Below are 21,013 nucleotides of genomic sequence, written 5' to 3'. Positions count from 1 at the left end.
AGAGTAAGGCTCCTCTGGAAACTTGTTATATTTGCAGAATTAAGGAATTGATTTATTAACACAGAAAACACAGGATTTGAAGCTTTTATCAGTCTAAAACTGACTGACTGGTCTTTTAGATACAAGAAATAGTCAGTCAAACTATTCAGCCAACAGTAACAGTCAACTTACAATGTCAGTAATGTACAGTTTTCAAAATAAATGAAGACAAACTTTTAATCCACTCTTTTTGGGGGTCCTCCCCATGGTGGGGTCCTTTGTACTTTGTTCCTTTATTCTCCTCACTAAGACGGCCCTTGTTGATACTGCAGACGTTTCTGGAGAGCTGTGAAACATTTGTACTACATCGTCCTATTGTCAATATTACCCTATATTCTTTGTACCCTGTAACACTAAATATGTGATAAAATGTATTAATCATGTACCATACATACACTACTACTATTACAAAATTGTATCAAAGTATTAGAAAATGATGATGTCAACTTGCTTTAGATTTATAGGATTACAGTTTTTCTCAATTGGTTTGGCTTATTTCTTGAAACAGAAATTACATTCTCAAAGCTTTAAGTGCATTTGGCAAAATAGTCCAATGGTTCAGCACAACACTATGGCTCACCTGCAAAAGGTCATATCTCTCCCAAAACAGTTAACTCATGCTTCAAACTAAGTCCCTTTCTCATATAAATAGTCAAGGCCCCCAAACACAAGTTTCCTTCTCAATTGCTTTGGCTCATTTCTTGAAACAGAAATGACATTCTCCAAGCTCTACATGCATTTGCCAAAATAGCCTGGATGGTTCAGCACAACACCATGGCTCACATGCAAAAGGTCATATCTCTCCCAAAACAGTTAACTCGTGTCAAAACTAAGCCATTTTCTCATATAAATAGTCAATGGCCCCAAAATGCAAAGTCTCTTTGGCATTGTGTAAGTACTGTTGGTCAAAATGTTTAGATGTTTTGTCACTATGGCAGTGGACCATGGAAATATCACTTATGTCACATTTCAATCTTGGTCCAGACCATTCACTGACAATGAATGGTTACTGTAATTGATGCCTTTTGTCTAGCTACCAGAAATCAAACTGTATCAGACTGAAAAAAATGATGGACCTACACTGTCATGGAAATTGTTACTGTATTTTTATTGACAAACATAAAGTAACTGCCAAACATCACAGTAAAAAGAAAATGTATACAGCAAAATATACTGTACTGTAAACACATCAACACAAAAAATGGAAAATTATATGCAATATCGTTCACACCAGTAACTCCACCTCAATGGTCGTCCTCCTCATCCTCACTCTCGTGGTTGTCCTCTCTCTGCTGTCTGTCTGGCCACAGCTTTTCATCCACATCACACCTCTTATAGTCTCCCTTGCGATGCAACGGGGTAAGAATCTACGTGCATGCCGCAACCATCCCCTGCACTGATCTGCTGTGACATTGTCACAGCAAGCATCCATTGCTTCGAGCAGGGACCTCTGGTTCTGAGCCCGATGCTCATACACCCCCCACCTCCAAGCAGAGAAAAATTCCTCAATTGGATTGAGAAATGGGGAGTAAGGTGGTAGGAGCACCATTAGCAGTCTTGGGTGGGCAGTGAACAAGGCCCTGATGAGCGGGCCGCGGTGGAAGCTGACATTGTCCCACACAGCTACAAACTTTGACAAGTGAGGCCCTACCAAACCTCTCTCATTTTCTGGGATGAGATCTGAATAAAGGTGATCCAAAAAGAACAGGAGCTTTTGGGTATTGTATGGGCCAAGTGTGGGAATGTGGGTGGCCACACCATTTTCAGAAATGGCAGCACACATTGTTATATTGCCCCCACGCTGGCCTGGGACATCCACCGTGGCCCGGTGGCCAATAATATTCCGGCCACGTCTTCTTCCTTTGGCCAGGTTGAAGCCGGCTTCATCCACGAAAACAAGGGTGTGAAGAGTCTCATTCCCCTCCAATGCCATTATTCTCTACAATACAGTAGAACAAAATATCAAATCAGTTATACGGTAGAATCATACCATAACAGCAAATTACATAGGAATGTTTTGTGTTCTCTACCAAAAGTTCAATATAGTGGCCTCTGTGCTTTACTGTAAACAGGTTATAATGATAGATAACCAGTAACACACCACTGACTTACATTTACATACTGGAACCGCAGCTCTTTCACTCTATCAGAGTTTCTCTCAAATGGTACCCTGTAGAGCTGTTTCATGCTCATCTCATGCTTCTTCAATACCCTGTCTATTGTTGATATGCTGATAGTGTTGATGTTCTGGAATATTAGATTGTCCTGTATTGTGGTATGACGGATCTCTCTTAGTGTGATGGCATTATTTGCCATCACTATATTGCAGATCTCCTGTTCTTGTTCTCGGCTGAGTAGTGTTCTTCTGCCACCAGTACGAGATTGTCGTCCAATCCTAGACATAGAATTCACAAATAGGCAGTATTACCATTTGTATTGTGATGCACTGTCCTGTCCTGTAGACCTACTGTATGCCTTATGAATTTCTCACAGAATGAGTTACCAGTTGTACTGTTGTTTTACTGTTACGTAATGTACTGAAATTCTACTGTAATTCATTGCTGTACAGTAATTGGAATACTATTGTAAACTGTACTATCAATACAGTAATTCCACTGTTGAATGAGTACATAGGCCTACCTGTTTTCCATGCGGAAGGTTTGGATGATAGAAGACACTGTAGATCTGGGCACATTCGGCTGAACTCGACAACCTGCCTCTGCCATTGTGAGGCCATGATTGATCACATGGTCAACAAGTGTAGCCCGAATTTCATCTGGAACGGCATGGTGTCTTCGTGCCCCTCGCCCTCTTCCACCTACTCCACCACCACACACCTCTTCCTCTTCTTCTTCCTCTTCCTCGAGCAGGCAGTTGGTCATTGTTTACCTGGCCAGGTGCCTCCATGTTCAGAAATTGTATTGATTCTGGTCAAGCTCTATATGTATGTTTGGCAAAAATCATACTCATGGATAGCACCTGTCAGGTAACTAAACATACCATTTGATTGGTCATCTGAGATGTGTTACACACCCCCTTTATTAGTCAAGTTCTAGATTCACCTGAGTCAATTTATCAATCAGCAAAAGATATTCATATCATGTAATGTGATGTTATACATGGTATTATGTTCCTGACTAATTTTGACAATTGAATGAACTCTTGTGCATGTGATGGCTGACACAATGAAATAATGCTGACATGTTTTGGAGAGTAAAACCATTTGACTGACAATCAACAGTTAGTTTAGATCAGCAAGATATATACAACTGGTAATTGTGCTAACTGTAGGCAACTGTAATCAATCATTTGCAAAGATGTGCTAGACGTTTGCAATTTGTGCAAACTGTAGACAATTGTATTTAATCATTTGCAAAGTGTGCTAAGACATTTGCAATTTGTTGAAAGGAATGAGAATTTGAAATCTGTTGTGAAGAAGTGCCCAGTGGTTTGGAGGGTTGTCCATGTTGTTTTGAGAATGTAATTTCTGTTTCAAGAAATGAGCCAAACCAATTGAGAAAAACTGTAAACAAGGACCAGAGTGTAGGATTTAATGACATCTAGTGGTGAGATTTCAGAATGCAATCCCTTTCCGAGCATGTAGAGAACCTATGGTGGCCTTCTGGTGATGTAAAAATGCAATCCCTTTTGTGTTACTGTGGAAAATGGGGGTGCATCGTAGTAAGCACTGTAGAGGAGGACCCGCTCCCTGTGTAGATATGAAGGGCACATTCTAAGGCAGGGTTGTCATTTTAGTTCAGGGGCCACATACAGCCCAGTTTGATCTCAAATGGGCCAAACTGGTAAAACCACTGCACGTAACAACCCCTTCAGATGTTTCCTGTTTTTAGTTTAAAGTTCATTCTGAAAACATTCATCCATTTACAAAACTAATGATAAACAGCTTGTGATATCCTAAGAAAAATATGTGCAAACTCAACAGTATGTCTCAGTTTTTCCACATTCAACCAGTCTACTACTCACTGTCATTACATGTGCATTGTTTTTCATAATTTTCCACTAAAGAGGAAGCTATTGAAGAAGCAGGTTAAGCCATCCCCTGCCTTACAACCCATTTACAGTCTGAAGTTTTGTCAGTGCCTCAGCAGCAGGGTTCCACCATATTGTTTTAAGGATAGAAGTCTGATACAAATTCATTTGTACTGAAACTGCTGGTTGACAATGTTTTGCACAATGCTCAATATCTTTCAGGATGAGTACAGAAAGTATTCATTGTTATTCCAGAGAGCTGTATTCTGGCCAGAGTGAAAAAGAATTTTTATGTTAAGTATCTACTCACTGTTTAACTTGTTCCTGAAACCTCTTAACCTTCACATGTGCGTCAACATTAGGTGTGCAAAGTCATCTAGCAGGCCGGATTGGACCCTTTGGCAGGCCGGTTCTGGCCATATGTTTGACACCCCTTTTCAAGGTTATGAAAACACATGAATCTTAGTTTCAGGTTATTATACACTAATGAAAACATGATTATAATTATTATGTTCCATTTCTGCCCTAGATCCTACACGCTGCTCCTTTAAGTGCATTTTGATGCAGCTGATAACACAAATGGCTTCATAACATTAAGATGAATTCAAAGAGGATTTATGTATAGTTAGATATATAAAATAGGCCTTCAGCAGGGCTTCTCAAAGTCTCAATCAAGGTCTGCATCCCCACCCAACGACAAGTCATTCAGAGCCCAGCCCGTATCTCTTGTTCTGAATACAATATGTTACAAAGTGTATCATTTACTATTTTGAAACAAATTGTCAGTTGATCAAAAAATTGTTAACGACCTTAAATAAACAGTGTAGTTAAAGATCTTTAATAGCATTCCTCTCCCCAGATGAATGTGGTTTGAATGCGGCTTATATCTGTATCGCTGACATTGTTGTCATGGCGACGCTAATTGCTACCCTGGAAATCCAGTGTTCTCGGAAGAGCACAATTTGAATTTGCTCAGCAAGTCACTCTGGCAATCAGTAATGATGCTCATTACCCATGCCGTTGGAGCTGAGCTGCACCAATCACATCGATTTATCTGATATAGGTGGGCCAAAGGCGAGCTAAAGTCCGGAATCAGTCAGTAAACATTGCAAGATGGCTACGGATGAACACCAGTTGTTTGAAATGGCTTTGGCCGCTACAATGAACGAGTTAGACTTGGCTTTTTCTCTAAAAGAGGAACAGAAGACGGCGCTCGAATCTTTCCTTTGCAAGAAGGACGTTTTTGCTGTTTTGCCAACCGGATACGGCAAGAGTCTAATCTACCAGTTAGCTCTGCTGGTAGCTAAGCTCTGGATACGTCACCCCGTGTATTGTTCTGATTGGTCGTAGTGTTATCCAATTGCGTGCAGTGATATTTTCAAATGCATGCTTGGTGTTGCCCCTCGAGTTGGGCCATTTGCATTACTCATAGCCAGACCCTAAATCTTTCTAGATTTGGGTCTGGATTTCCAGGCTAGCTAACTGCTGGGGTTTTGTCTCAAGACACTGTATGAGCAGTCTGTTCTCAGACAATATTGTCTGATTCTTCCCACATTCTCCACGTTGAGTATCAATCAATCAATCAATCAATCAATTTTATTTATAAAGCCCAATATCACAAATCACAATTTGCCTCACAGGGCTTTACAGCATACGACATCCCTCTGTCCTTATGACCCTCGCAGTGGATAACTCCCCAAAAAAAACCCTTTAACGGGGGAAAAAAACGGTAGAAACCTCAGGAAGAGCAACTGAGGAGGGATCCCTCTTCCAGGACGGACAGACGTGCAATAGATGTCATACAGAACAGATCAGCATAATAAATCAACAATAATCCATACAACACAATGAGACAGAGAGAGAGAGAGAGAAGAGAGAGAGAGAGAGAGAGAGAGAGAGAGAGAGAGATGCAGGTAATGACAGTAGCTTAAAACAACATTATTGAAAGTAATAATATTATAGTTATAGTTCTGGCTACTGTGGTACAATATGTTGAAAGTATGTATTAATATCTGACAATAGTCATATGTGTATAATAGCAGTAGAAGTATGACTAATGACTAATGATGGCAGCAGCAGCAGGAGGCATCTGGCAGGACCACGGCAGCAGCACAACCACACACGTCACGCTGTCCAGGCACCGCTGCAGTATGAGTTAATCTGAGAGACAGTGGAGCACAAAGGCTCTGGAGAAGAAGCCAAGTTAGTGACATCCAGAATGGTCGAGTTAGCAAGATGCAGTAATAGAATAAGAGAGAGAGAGAGAGAGAGAGAGAGAGAGAGAGTATGAGCTTTTACCTTCGGACAGACAATACAGGATGCCCAAATTTTAACTGAACCGTTTTAAAAATTCATTTGTGCCAACCTCAGTTAAGATTTTAAATAATGTCGCTTGATGCTTAGGTGTTGTGTTGTGTTTTGCTTATGGTTCTCCGTTGTGTGCTGGTGTTATGTGCAGTACATGAGTGGCTGACTGTTATGTGTAGTATGTGTTTCTATGTTTTTTTTATGGTATATGCTTTTTATTTCTTCTGGACTATTATTGTAAAGCAGCAATACTTGTGCAGCTCCTGAGTCCAGGACAAATTTCCCTACAGGGACATAAAAGTATATCGTATCGTATTGCATTGCATCCCATGGCATGACATTGTGTCGAGTCGTGTCGTGTCGTGTCGTGTCATGTGTCTGTGCTGCTGAGTTCATTCATTAACATTACACCACAGAATTTGTTTTCTCTAGTACACAATTGTACACAAGAGTAGGGCGGGTCTTCACAGCACATCCTGTCACCAAAGAGAGAAAGATGTTGAAATGTACAAAGAAAGGAAAAGCTGACTGAGAAAACTGAGTACTCAAAGAGAAGTTGACAGATGAATTTGCAGTCTAAACCAGCCAATCACTCCATGCTCCAGACCTTGAATAAAAACCAGATGCAGACCTTTTGAGAGTTAAGTTTGAGAACTCCTGGCATGTAGGAAAGAATTAAATTAAGTGAAAAAATTACCCTACAGGTTTAACAGAGACAAAGCCATGCTCCAAAGCTAGTAGTGACACTATTACCATATAAACTCAGCTATATCATTATGTTATACATAAGTTCAGTCTTTGTAAAATGATTTAAAAGACAAAGATAACCCAACACAACAGAAGAAATTTAGGAGTTGTTAGCACAAAACTGTACTATAAAGCTTCAATGAGCTGCAGGAGCACTGTCACCAAGATGACAACAAATGTAAGCTCAGTTACAACAGTTGATGCTGGGGCAGTCATATTTGGAGCTGCTGTGGTTTCATTTGAGCTGCGACACACAAAGCTGTCATCTGAATCTGTGCCACTGGAGGTGAATGTCACAAAGTTGACATTCGCCCCCGCCACTTGTTCCATGATCCAAGTCTGGAATTCAGAGACTCGGACATAGACTTCAGGGAAATCACCCAGAGCACAAGGTTCTCCAAAACTGGCAATGCCAGTCTGGACCCACTGTGAGTTTTGTTTGCATTGCAGAGGTCCACCAGAGTCCCCCTGAAAAAAGACACAAAACATGATCAGTTAATTAACACTAACATGAGTAGAATTAGACTGGAGTAGTCTTACCTCACCAAGTGCAGTGACAGTAACATTTTGGTAGCATAAATATAAAAGTTTACATTGGTGGCCTCCAAAGTCTCTTATTTGATATTTCTTTGCTCCTCACTTGACCCAGAAGTCGTTGTGATGCACCATTTTGAAAGCCATCCCAAAACTCGTATTCCGGCTGTTAGGAGCTAGAAGCGATGAGCAAGAATACACGAGAGCAGCTTTCATGCAAGTCTTTTATCAGCCAACATGCCACCCCAATTGGATATCAGTTGTTGATTGGACGCACACAGTGCTGCAGCTGATCGGACTGAACTGATGCATCACAACATCACTGGAGTTTCATACCAGTGTGAAGCTAGATAATAGATTTAGCTTAAGTGTATCACTCCCAGGTTTTTATCTTTTATTTGTTTTCTGATTGACCATCTGGTTAAAAATCAGAACAAAAGAAGAACAAACTGTCTTCATTTAGACAGATTTTTCTTTTTACGATCTGTTATTTCTGTTATCTATTAGTGTTTCAAAAACACAATAATCATATTCATATAATCAAGACCAGCCTAATACAGGGAAGATACACCTGTTGCACACCTGGCGGCACAAGCAGGTACTTAAGTGCTTGGCAGCTGAGCTTGAGCCGAAGAAGGTAACCATCAACACCACGCCTCTCAAACCGGATAAACAGGATAAGTTCCAATGGTCTGCATTATTCGTCTGGGAGGGAGAAAAATAAGTAGCATGCCTCTTGCCTTCCAATAAAAGCCTGCTGCATGGAGCCAGGGACTGGGAAATGCATGCTGACTTGGGCCAGTGTCTCATAGTTCCACCCGAAATAGCAGCAACCAGAGGTGACTAGAGGCTGGAAAGCTGAGGTGCAAATGATCGAGGTTTGCTGCAGAGGCTTTGTCGCTAGATCTACCACAAGGCTCCTCAAGGAAATCTGGATTAATGAGCAGGCCCAGAGGAAAGTGGTCAAGGATCTGGTCAATACAGCTGAGAGGGGCAGTCATTGGCTATGGCTGAAGAGAAAGGATCCCGTCTGGACCCCTAGGTGACCACGGAGGAGCCAACCTTCTGTCACACACCCAGGCATGATCGGCCTGTGGTGGGCCTCCCTCAACGGAGGGTGTCTTGTGATAAAGGCCAAAACACCCGATGATGTTGAGGTGCACAACTGGTGATGTATGGAGGGTGGCTCTGCTGGGTGGTCACGGCCAAAACATCTATGCTGTGGCACAAATCGTGCTGAAACTCCAGGGATTGTAACACCAAATGCTAACTGATAACATATGAATTCTGGATTTTTAAATACTTAATTTACAAAGAGAAAATCAATAAATAGCATACAGATGCAAATAATGAACAGCCTAAAAAATATAATCACATTCTGCGCCTCTAAACGGGACACAGAACATATGCAGGTTATTCACTTGCAGGTAAACTGAGAGAAAATACTGTTGCTCTGGCAGTGATATCTGTGTGCCTTTACAGTGTACGTGTGACACAAGGTCCATCAAAAGTCTCTACAGGTTCTAAACCTGACCGACAGCTGACCTAGCTGTCATCAGCTGCTCCTGTCATCAGAAATGGGCGTTGCTTCACCTGACGCTTTAAAGGAAAGAACGCCTCATTTCGCTGAAAACATATTTTCTCAATTCCTCTCTTCGCTTGGTTTCCTTGGACCTCTCCATGGTGATGGGAGGGACTAAGTGGCAAGTGAGTGAAACACGGATGCAATTTAAGATCAAACAACAAAATCAAACACCTTCTCATTCATATTTTTGTGCAGCCACTGTAGGTTTATTATTGGCACACAGGAGAAGTTCCAGTCCTGCAACCTCATTAATTCCCTTAAATCCTACACACCGACCTTTATACAGTTTCTTTTGGGAGTGTCAAGGAAAAAAAACCAAAAAGCAGTCAGTACAGTTACTTTAAATATTCCAACAATGCATTATAATTCTAACCTGACATGCTCCTTTGTTTTCTTGTCCTGCACATATCATTGCGTCAGTGATGTTTGCGGCTGGTTGAGGGAGGTAGTTGCAAGTGCACTGATTATTTCCAACAACAGGAATCTGTACCTCCTGCAGGGGATAATTATTTGGCAATGGTTCTGTGGGAGAGAGAGAATGACATCAGAAGACAATTCATTTTCCTTCTTTTGCACAGTTTTATGGAGATTTTTGGTGGTGGTGGTGGTGATGATGTTTTTCTCTTAAAATAACCAACCAACAACCAATGTTTTTTATGGTCTGAGGCAAACCCATCAATTATGACAATGCAATAATCCCTGCACCATTTAATTGATCTGTGACAGTGCATCCTTTATCTGACTTGCTTGGGTTTGGGTAAATGGTTATACCACAAGTAGATCCAACCAGGCAATCTGGTCAACTAGACATTTGAAACTTGGTCAAATCAGTATGGCAGCAAACCATCACTATCACTAAACATATTACTCTAACATTTCCATGATAGAATTCTAACTTCCAGAGCTGATCAACAACGAGTAGGGTACAACACTGATACAGAATGGATTGTTTTGTTAATTTTGATTGAAATCAACTTTCTTCATCAAATATGACGTGGCGCTGTTAGATTGCTGCTAGACTGTCCCGTTGATAAATAAGAAGTGTTTGCCTCCCTTGTGTTCAGCAGGCCAAAGAGCAAACAGTTTTGTGAACACAGTTAAAATGTTTTTGTAATGCTAAAGCCAACAAATATGGATTAAAGAAGAATATTATGTTGGATAACAACATGTTGTGAAACTTAGAAATGATTACATCTACAACCTCAATTCCAAAAATGTTGGGATGCTGTGTAAGATGTGAATATAAATAGATTGCAATGATTTGGTAATCATTTTTGATACATTCAATCAAGTACAGTACAAAGACAAAATATTTAATCTTTAAACTGATTAACTTTGTTGTTTTTCAGAAAATAGACACTCATTCTGAATTAGATGCCTCCGAAAATAGTTGAGACAGGATTAACAAAACACTGTGAAAGTTGAATGATCAAAAAGCACCTGAAACATTCCACATGTACACAAGTTAATTGGTAACAGATGATAGTATCATGATCGAGTATGAGAGGGGCATCCTCGAAAGCCTAAGCTGTTCACAAGAAAGGACATTGCGAGGTTTACCACTTTGTGAAGAACTGCTCAGTCAAATAGTCCAATGGTAAGAACGTAAATATCTAGAATAAACTAGAGAATGCAATTTCTGTGCAAATAGCAAGTGTGAATGCTCAATGCAGAATAGCTGAGGCTACACTGTAATGCTCGCTTTAAATGTTGAATAATACTATTCTTATTATAATACTATAGTATGAATGATGTGGAATATCTTTGTGGGTTGTTTAAAAAACTGATGCTACACTGCAATGCTTGCTTAAGTGTGAAAGAAGAAGGTAAAGTAGTAGGAATAGTTGGGGAAAGTGTGAACAGTTTTAATTAGTATGAATATTAATGAAATTAATTGAATCATAAGTGAAACAATAGGGTACGTCCCCTGATGTGTTCATAGTCAGTTTGCTGGATCCTGCCAAAACTACACAAACAAATGCCCCATGATTCATTAACAAACACAATGTGGTTTGCAAATATAAAACATAAATAACAAACTAATGCATTTTGTTTTACAAACATGCCCACAATAACAATGTTAACATGCTGATATTTAGCAGGTAATGTGTTTACTATCTTTGGTTAGCATGTTAGCATGCCAGTACTCACCATCCTTTTTAAGTCTGCCCCAACCGGTGGCCCAGCAGGGGGTGGAGCTGTGAACCTGGCTGGAGTTACTTGCCAAGCAGACAGGTTTGATGTAGTCAGTGAAAGTGACAGGGCTGCTGAGCTTCATCAGGGCAATGTCGTTGTTATACAATGTGTCGTTGTAGTTAGGATGGACGATGATCTGGGACACGGTGCGGCTCACCTCATTAACATTGGGGCCAGACTGAGTCTCTCGTCCCAAGTAGAGAGTCCATACACTAGGGCGGCTTCTGGATATAAGAATAAATAAAAAACACAAATTATTATGTATCAACTTATTATCCTATTGTTTAACTTTGTCTCTGGAGACCTACGTATGAGTCAAATAATTTTACCAGCACATATTAGTGGCTGATTTGGCTGTACAGTGTGAACCTCATATATATTAAATCATCTTGGCTGTAATAACAGCAGGATGCAAATCCTGACAGGTACAATATCATTCATTCATTCATCTTCTAACCGCTTCATCCTCTTGAGGGTCGCGGGGGGGCTGGAGCCTATCCCAGCTGTCATCGGGCGAGAGGCGGGGTACACCCTGGACAGGTCGCCAGACTATCGCAGGGCTGACACATAGAGACAGACAACCATTCACGCTCACATTCACACCTATGGACAATTTAGAGTTATCAATTAACCTAGTCCCCAATCTGCATGTCTTTGGACTGTGGGAGGAAGCCGGAGTGCCCGGAGAGAACCCACGCTGACACGGGGAGAACATGCAAAGGTACAATATCAGTACTGACAAATAATGTATCCACCTATTAAGATCCTTTACAGACACCTCAGGCTAAAACATTGTTACCAGCATGAACATCAAGCTGTTTTGGCTGGACAGTGTGAATTACATACATGTAATACTCACCTGGTTTAAGAAAGGAGGAGATGAAATCTCGGAAGGTAATAAATTATACATCAGCCAAATAAAGCATCCGCATTGTAACATTATTTCTAGAAATCTATGAAACAAATGGGGTTATGACCAGCACATATTTTTGGGCCATTTAGGAACATTTTAGCATAACTGTCTCTGAAACGTTAAAAACCAAAACACCAAAGAGTTCACCCTCAGAAATATATTCAGAGATTACTAAAGGAAATCCTGAAAATTTTATACCAAAAATTTCACGGAAATGTTGCTTCTACTTAGCCTAATAAAATCAATAATGCCAAACAATTACAGACTATAGAGTTCAGGAGCCTCATTTATAAAAGAGTGCTTAGGATTCATACTAAAAGTTAACGTGCGCCCAAGAGCTGAAAATGGCGTGCGCCAAAAAATAATCTGATTTATAAAACCGGGCACACGCACACTTGCACGCAATGTTCTCTTTATAAATCACAGACCTCCTGCAGTTGTGCGCACCCAGATCCTCATCATATTCCACCCTCTACGCGCCCTAGTTCAACCATAAATGGTCATGCAAATCACCTCATGAATGCGATCTGCATATAAATAAGCCGGCATGCGAGTGTTCTCTCGTTGTGAGTCATGGCGACAGGTGTGAGAAACGAACCAAAAAACGGAATTTCTCTGAGACTGAGCTTGAGACCCTTTAACGGGAGGTGGAGGACTGAAGAAAGATTTTATGTGGTGGCCACAGCAGCAGGTTCACTAATAAAAGAAAGCAAAAAAAGTGGCAACACATCAGCGCTGCTGATGCTGTCAGCTGTGTCTGTGGGACTGCACGGGCATTGACAGAGAAAAAAAAAAGTGGTCTGATCTAAAGGTACACCAAATATTTCAACTACTTTACCAACATGTAGTTAATGTGTGTGTGTATTTGAGGATGTTTGACATTAATGTGAGACATAAAGAATCACATTTATTAAAGGTGGAGGCAAAAAGGAGTATGTGCCAGTGCCATCTTGCACAATTACGCACAAGGGTCACCGCAGTATTTATATGTTTATGGCAATTAGTCTGATCAGACACCCGGCCTGAATTATAGCATGAACCAGTGGTATCCCTGTCCCAAAATACAACGTGTAATTTGAAATACAATTCAAAGATGAAAGTGTAATAGGCGAACACGTTTCTTCATGCCGGTTTTGTCATGAACAGCAAATGTCTAAGTAGCACTGATGAAATGAGTATAACGGTTGTGCTTAATGGCTGTATTTCGAGACATGATAAATGCACTGGAAATATTTAGCTAAATAAATAAATATATTCCATGCAGTCGCACCGTCCTCTCCCCCTCCTGCGCTCACAGAGTGGACAATGAGACGTTAGAGGCAGTGCGGATTAAATACGTATTTAGAAAGAATTTCAATTCAGGATTTGAGTTGGATTTTACAACGTTTTTATGAAACAATTATCACTCACTCCAAGCGCAAAATAAGGCTGCTGGATTTAATTTCAATGATAACGTGGATCTAAGGTGGATATAGCGTGACATTTGTGTGAGACATCAATAAAAATCTGACTCCACTTCTCCACCTCGCCGTCTGCGTCGCCACTTCCCAGTGTCTTCCAAAATGTGTGCACGCATGACTCAGAGTTTGCTTACAGGTGCGCACATTCTCCCGCCAAGTTTATTTTTATAAATTACAACCTTTGCGTGGTAAGTGGTGTACGCCACTTTCAAGCCCTGTTTTGTGCGTAAGCAAGCTTTATAAATGAGGCTCCTGATCATTAAATCACCACTGATGAACCCCACAAAGAAGATTTTTACAGTTTTTTACACAGTATTTTGCAACAGTAATCATTACAATGTCTTGTAGTTTTTGCTTTACACTGTTAGCACTCAGGCGGCATGGTGGTGTGGTGGTTAGCACTCTCGCCTCACAGCAAGAGGGTTGCTGGTTCAATCCCGGGCGTGGGAGCCCTTCTGTGCGGAGTTTGCATGTTCTCCCCGTGTCAGCGTGGGTTCTCTCCGGGCAGCTGGGCAAGGAATCACAATAATCTAAACGACTGGTTATGAATGCATGATTAAAAGTTTCTGATGTTTGTTGGAAAGGATGATCAGAGTAGGACACGCTTTCATTGTAGGAACGTCTGATGGCTCATCAGCCACAAGCTTCGGTTAAGAGAGTGTGTAGCATATATTCAGAGAAACGGCCCTTTGGAGCAATGCGTGTATTTGTTCAGGATGACGGGATGTCAAACAAACAGGCTTTCAGTCCAATAGGACATTTTCCATCTAAAAGAGCTTTGGAATTATGAGCCATCTGAACAATGGCATGGCTGCGCTTTGCTGCAGTTAAGACAGCTCTTGTGAAAATTATTATAGATATTTACATATTTACGTGTGTATCGTAGCCATATTAAAAGATCTACTGTTGTAAGAAGGAATAGTTAGACCCGATGGCTACTGGTTATATATTAGGTACAGGTGAAGAGTCACTTTGTTCTTAATCAAAGGGTTTCTCCTCTGGTTCAGAGTTCAGTAAGGAAACAGATGCAGGTGCTATGAGTTTCTCTTACATTAAGATACAGTGGGCTGCTGTGAGGACCCACTGGTCACTGATGAGGGTCCCTCCACAGATGTGAAATGCTGCAAAACTGATGTGCAGGCTGACCATCCAGGGCCATGATCCAGCTGTGGCGTTCTCACCACCCACTATTCTTGTGTTGAGAGGTGCCATCCCACAATCTGACACAGCAAAATCAACAGTGAGTCAGTACATTCACAGTAAAGTGAGGCTGAATCATGTGTGAGGCTAAACATGTTTCAGCTGTGTACATTGCATTTCTGGAATGTGACTGTGCTTACCCTGAGCCATTGACCCTGTGGGAAAGAGAGAATAAAAATGTTGGTTATACCTGTTTGCCTTAGCGAGTTTGTTTACACCCAACAAATATAAGCTAGAAGGCCAGACTTTTTTTTGTGCTGGAACACGTGTGTTGGTAGGTGACACTGTGGACACTTCCTCAATATTGTGCTGAACAATACAAAAGAGGCAACAGCTGAAGCACTTGAAACCACTTGGCAGATCACCTCTCAATAGTTTACAAGCATTTCATTATTGATTAACAACACTTAAGCTTTCATTATACTTGATAGCTCTCTACAATACAACAGCCATGCAATGATTGCTGACTTATAAAGCTTATACTTGCATCATATTTAGATTTGTTATTAACTGTTTGAAAAATGACTATAAAGTTGGATCAAAATCTCTCTACAATGTTAATAAAAACTAAGCATAAGCTTAAGAAGAGATAATTTATTGGTTGAAGTAGAGAATAAACTGGTAAGTCAGTGTCAAACCTCACCTTGCCCAGTGAGGACAGCACATATCAGGAGTATCCACACAGTCCAGTCTGCCATCATGTGCTGTCACTGACGTTTTGCCTCCAGTAAGCACAGAGAGTCCTTCTGATAAACTCCTCAGGCACTCAAGTCTTTTTAAACACAGCAGCCTCTCCCTTCTCAAACTCGTTTTTCTAGATAAATCATAAGTTGATTCCATCAAGGTGAAGCTAGAATGTTATCTCTCCATACATCAATTACTTTGTCCTTTTTATGTGGACACTAGTGTAAAGTCTGACTTCATGACTTTGAAGAATACAATTGTGGAATGAATAGAGTTTATATGTGGGTTATTTTCTGTCTTATATAACTAATAACCAGCTAGCAGTTAAAGTATCCAGACTCCTTGATTAAGTATGAAACATGCACATTTATTTAGACTTCTGCTCTCCACAACTCCTCAAATAGCAAATAGCTAATCAGCCAATCACGTGGCAGCAACTCAATGCATTTAGGCATGTAGACATGGTCAAGACAACCTGCTGAAGTTCAAACTGAGCATCAGAATGGGGAAGAATGGTGATTTAAGTGACTTTGAACGTGGCATGGTTGTTGGTATCAGACAGGCTGGTCTGAGTGTTTCAGATTTTCACACACAACCATCTCTAGGGTTTACAGAGGATGGTCCAAAAAAGAGAAGATATCCAGTGAGCAGCAGTTCTCTGGGTGAAAATGCCTTGTTGATGCCAGAGGTCAGAGGAGAATGGCCAGACTAGTTCAAGCTGATAGAAAGGCAACTCAAATAACCATTCATTACAACCAAGGTCTGCAGAAGACCATCTCTGAACCAACAGCACGTCCAACCTTGAAGCAGATGGGCTACAGCAGCAGAAGACCACACCAGGTGCCACTCCTGTCAGCTAACAACAGGAAACTGAGGCTACAGTTCACACAGGCTCACCAAAACTGGACAATAGAAGATTGGAAAAATGTTGCCTGCTCTGATGAGTCTGGATTTCTGCTGCCACATTCAGATGGTAGGGTCAGAATTTGGTGTAAACAACATGAAAGCATGGATCCATCCTGCCTTGTATCAACGGTTCAGGCTGGTGGTGGTGGTGTAATGGTGTGGGGGATATTTTCTTGGCACACTTTGGGCCCCTTAGTACCAACTGAGCATGGTTTAAACACCACAGCCTACCTGAGTATTGTTGCTGACTGCGTCCATCCCTTTATGACCACAGTGTACCCATCTTCTGATGGCTACTTCCAGCAGGATAATGCACCATGTCACAAAGCTCAAATCATCTCAAACTGGTTTCTTGAACATGACAATGAGTCCACTGTACTCCAGTGGCCTCCACAGTCACCAGATCTCAATCCAATAGAGCACCTTTGGGATGTGGTGGAACGGGAGATTCACATCATGGATGTGCCACAGACAAATCTGCAGCAACTGTGTGATGCTATCATGTCAATATGGACCAAAATCTCTGAGGAATGTTTCCAGCACCTTGTTGAATCTATGACACCAAGAATTAAGGTAGCTCTGAAGGCAAAAGGGGTCCAACCTGGTACTAGCAAGGTGTATCTAATGAAGTGGCCTGTAAGTGTATGTTAAGTAAATATAAAGCAACAGCCAGCAGCTTGTTACCTAAAATCAGCCTATCAGCACATCTAAATTTAACTTAGTAACACTTGTTATCTTGTTTAATATGTACAAAAACCAAGGTGTAAAAATGACACGCTGTGGTCTTATCATCCCATTTTCTTGATGAGCCCTGCAGATACCCAACCTTTCTCACCATGCATCTCGTCCCCTGATCAGCATTTCAGCACATGTACTGGCCAGGTTTCATTTAGTCCCCGCCAGACCATCATAGTTGCTGAATTCTAGCTGTGTTCTTGCTTTGGAGCTGTTACTGTGACCCTTTTACCTGGCTCTGTACCTGCCAGTAAGTGTTTATTCCTTTAATTAAACACTGAATTCATTCTGTCGGCCTGCCTTCGTCTGCATTTGGATCCTATCCCAACTGACAGTCACTGCTTAAGTGCAACACGTTGCACGGTTTGCCACACCTTCATTTAGATGTTTGGATATTTATAGCTCAGACTTTGACAATAGCAGGAAATTCCTGCGGTCTGACTCATCAGTTAGATGAGTTTGCATTTTGTATTGAATATCAGATCACTTGGGCTGCTGCTGTTTTATGGTGGCACACTATGGACTCTGCATTTTATGCACATGTTCAGTCTGTCTTAAAAATTTGAATTAATAAGCTGCTGATTTCTCAGTCCTGTAGAACTACTGTTGAGATCATGGGCATGCCAAGAAACAGTACTTTATGTGCCATGCAAGCCGTGAGTGTTTCAAGAGAGCTCAGTGCCCTGTGCTGTATTAAGTAATAAGTAATTAAGTAAGTGCCCTCTTAATCTGTCCGCATTTGGCCTGTATTTTTAAACCTAGAATCATAAGTCAATATAAGATGTGCCTTTATTACTTCTCTTAACACGCTACAGCCACAGCAGTCTGGCTTTCAGTTATGATATTGTGTCCTCTCTGGGTAAAAAAACTATTTTGTGCGGCCCTCTGAACATGTCTCTTCTAAATTTAAATTTAGTTTCACATGAGAAATGTTTTGCTTCACATGTGCAACCCTCTCTCCAAGAATTTTTTATTAAATGCAACTAATGTGAAACAAATATGTTTTGAGGGAGACATAATGCCAAGTGAATTATGTTTTCTTTTAACATAATGAGGAAATGTTGCCAATAAATGTACATGTCAAGGCACAAAAAATTCTTCTGAACGTATCAGCAAAATGTCCACTGACAACAGTTTAATCATGACAAATCAGAGATTCTGTTAGCCGGACCAAAGGCTTTGAGAAATGGAATTCAATCTTTGTTAAGTCCCCTGTCTGTACTACCATGTGAACTTGGGTGTGATTTCAGACGCTGATCTTAACTTCCAGAAGCATGTTTCTAATATTTTTAAGACTGCCTTTCATCACCTCAGAAATACATCAAAAGTTAAATGCTTCTTGTCTCAGTCAGACTCTGAAAAGCTGGTTCAGCAGGCTGGATTGTAACACTGAGTACACACCAGAGAGATCCCTCAGATCATCAAATAAAGGTCAGTATGGTCCCACTCTCTGGAAATCTCTTCCACATGAACTACGGTCGGCTACAACAGTGTTCTCTTTTAAAAGCAACCTAAAAACTTTTTTTTTTTTTTCCCGCAAGCTTTAAGTTAGGTTTTTAAGTGTATTTTTATTTGTTGTAGGAATTAATATTATCTCCCCTTTTTAAAGAATAATGATAATAGTAATACCTTCTTATTTTGTTTTGTTTGTTTTTATCATGTCCTGCTTGTTTTTATGTATGAAACACTTTATTATCTTAAATGATGTTTTATGTTTGTCATGTATGATGTATGTTAAGCACAATGAGTTTACACTTGTCATATGAAATGCGCTATAGGAATAAAATTGACTTGACTTGACAACGTATTTCAGTTGTTTTCTGCCAACAGATATTCACTGATAGTGGCTACAGCAGTATGTTTTTTGTGTGTGTGTGTGTGTGTGTGTGTGTGTGTGTGTGTGTGTTCTTTCTGAAGATTTAACTGACAATGACTGACTCACGGTCTTTACCAAATGTTAACCACAGCGCTTTTGTTGCCTCAACCTGAGACAAGAGTCTGGACACAAACCTGAAGTTCTGTCAAGGTGTCAAGGTTTTGCACTTTGTATGCCCACCATATATCGATGCCACAAAAACTTTGTTAAAAAAGGCGGTTTAGTTTCATACAAATGTAACAAATATAGATGGGGCTTCACATGACGTGAAAGATTGCGCTTACTACACTGCTACTATAAATCCCCCTAAATCCTTCTCACTTGTCATCATTTGCATCTAAACCAGCTGCTAAATGGAATTTAAAATTAAATGAAATTAACAGTGCGATGAAATGCAGATGAAAAGGCAGAAGCTGGCATGTCTGTAAGAGCTGCAACTCTTCATGTATTATCTCAGCACTAGAGAATTTGAATACAAGAGGTGAGATATTTTTAAGTGAGATCTCATTGCACACATTTCACATCAACTGTCTAACAAGAGTGTTAATTTTATCCCACAAGAGTAAGTGTTAATTTTGATTAATTGCAGATGTCTCACTTTGGAATGAAGCTCTCCAAATATGAAACTGACACATGTGCATGTTTACGCTGTGATCCAATTATCCAGGATTTACTTCAGCAGTTATTACTTTTGTAACATCTTAAATGTTAGGGTTTTTATTCCCCCGCGTCAAAGGTTTTTTGGGGGGGAGTTTATCCTTATATGCTGAGGGAGTCCAAGGACAGAGGGATGTCATATGCTGTTAAGATGACTTGTGATATTGGGTTTTATAAATGAAATTGAATTGAATTGAAAGGCCCTATAACACAGTTTTCTACCATCAGTTTTGCTTTTCATGAGAGATTTGTTTATATGCGTTTTTCTCTTTGCTCTTTTCCCTGGTTTGAAGGAGGCGGGACTCAGTTGTGGGGTTGTTTGCTGATGTTTCCGGGCTGCTGTCAGTCAAATCTGAATAAATCACACCCTCACAGTGCTGATGAAGCAGGTAAGTTGAGTTTTTTTATCCATTAACGCTTTAAAAAATACCATCTAAGGATATTTTCGCTCTGTTATTGTAGCTTTAATCATGAATATTCAATGTCATAGAGGAATCTTGAGTTATCACTGGATCTAATCATAAAGCACATTTGTGTAGATTTTGGGTGGGACAGGGGACATTTCTCTTTAATATTTAGAATATGTGCATTTGTAACCCCCAGTAAAATACATTTAATAAAATATAAAGACATAAAAGTACCATAGGACTTATATTCTGACAAAATTAATGACATGTACACCATCAGTTGTTGCAGAAAAGAGAAAAGGCACACAGTGGTCCACAAAACTTTACCAGAATGCATTATGTTATTTTTTGATGCTCAATATTTTCTGGTGAAGGACCCTCAAACTCGTGTTTCATGTGTGTGTCCCCATATGTTCAAACAAAACCTGTGTCTTGTAACAGGACCGTCTCATCTAATTTGGCTGCTCTATTTCAGCTCAGCCTGCATTTTGCTATCTGACCACAGGATGGCAGTATCATATTGTCCTGGATGAGTTTGCCCTCCTTAACACCATGAATCAAAAATAAATTCTCATTTTAAAAAGTGTCAATTGAATTATTTCATCACCTAGAACATAATGCAAGATGTTTCTCAGTGACAGAGAGAAGGGGGGGTTTACAGGAAGGAGACACAGTATGATATTGTTAAAACTGCATATCCCTCAAGAACAGATTAAATGTGTGTGTGGTTGGGTTGGTGGGTGGGTGAGAGAGAGAGAGGGCAGACACTGCAAAACT

General features: G+C 40.4%; 2 protein-coding genes across 2 annotated transcripts; both read right to left on the bottom strand.

Annotated features, from left to right (window-relative positions):
• Positions 1-1,264: 1,264 nt before the first annotated feature.
• Positions 1,265-2,780, bottom strand: LOC144459471 (uncharacterized). The gene is made up of 3 exons (XM_078163684.1): positions 2,680-2,780; positions 2,152-2,434; positions 1,265-1,978 (listed from the first exon to the last, which is right to left on the bottom strand). The coding sequence occupies exons 1-3, from the start codon at positions 2,763-2,765 to the stop codon at positions 1,265-1,267; spliced, it is 1,083 nt and encodes a 360-aa protein (XP_078019810.1). The 5' UTR covers positions 2,766-2,780.
• A 2,850-nt stretch (positions 2,781-5,630) lies between these two features.
• On the bottom strand, positions 5,631-15,704 carry LOC117247358 (chymotrypsin-like protease CTRL-1). The gene is made up of 6 exons (XM_033611874.2): positions 15,615-15,704; positions 15,112-15,126; positions 14,823-14,991; positions 11,354-11,622; positions 9,576-9,724; positions 5,631-7,551 (listed from the first exon to the last, which is right to left on the bottom strand). Exons 1-6 carry the CDS (start codon positions 15,670-15,672, stop codon positions 7,210-7,212), a joined length of 1,002 nt encoding a protein of 333 aa, XP_033467765.2. The 5' UTR covers positions 15,673-15,704; the 3' UTR covers positions 5,631-7,209.
• Positions 15,705-21,013: the final 5,309 nt, after the last annotated feature.

The sequence above is a fragment of the Epinephelus lanceolatus genome, chromosome 21, assembly GCF_041903045.1.
Source record: "Epinephelus lanceolatus isolate andai-2023 chromosome 21, ASM4190304v1, whole genome shotgun sequence".
NCBI classification, from domain to species: domain Eukaryota; kingdom Metazoa; phylum Chordata; class Actinopteri; order Perciformes; family Serranidae; genus Epinephelus; species Epinephelus lanceolatus.
This window is presented reverse-complemented; position numbering and strand designations above follow the sequence as displayed.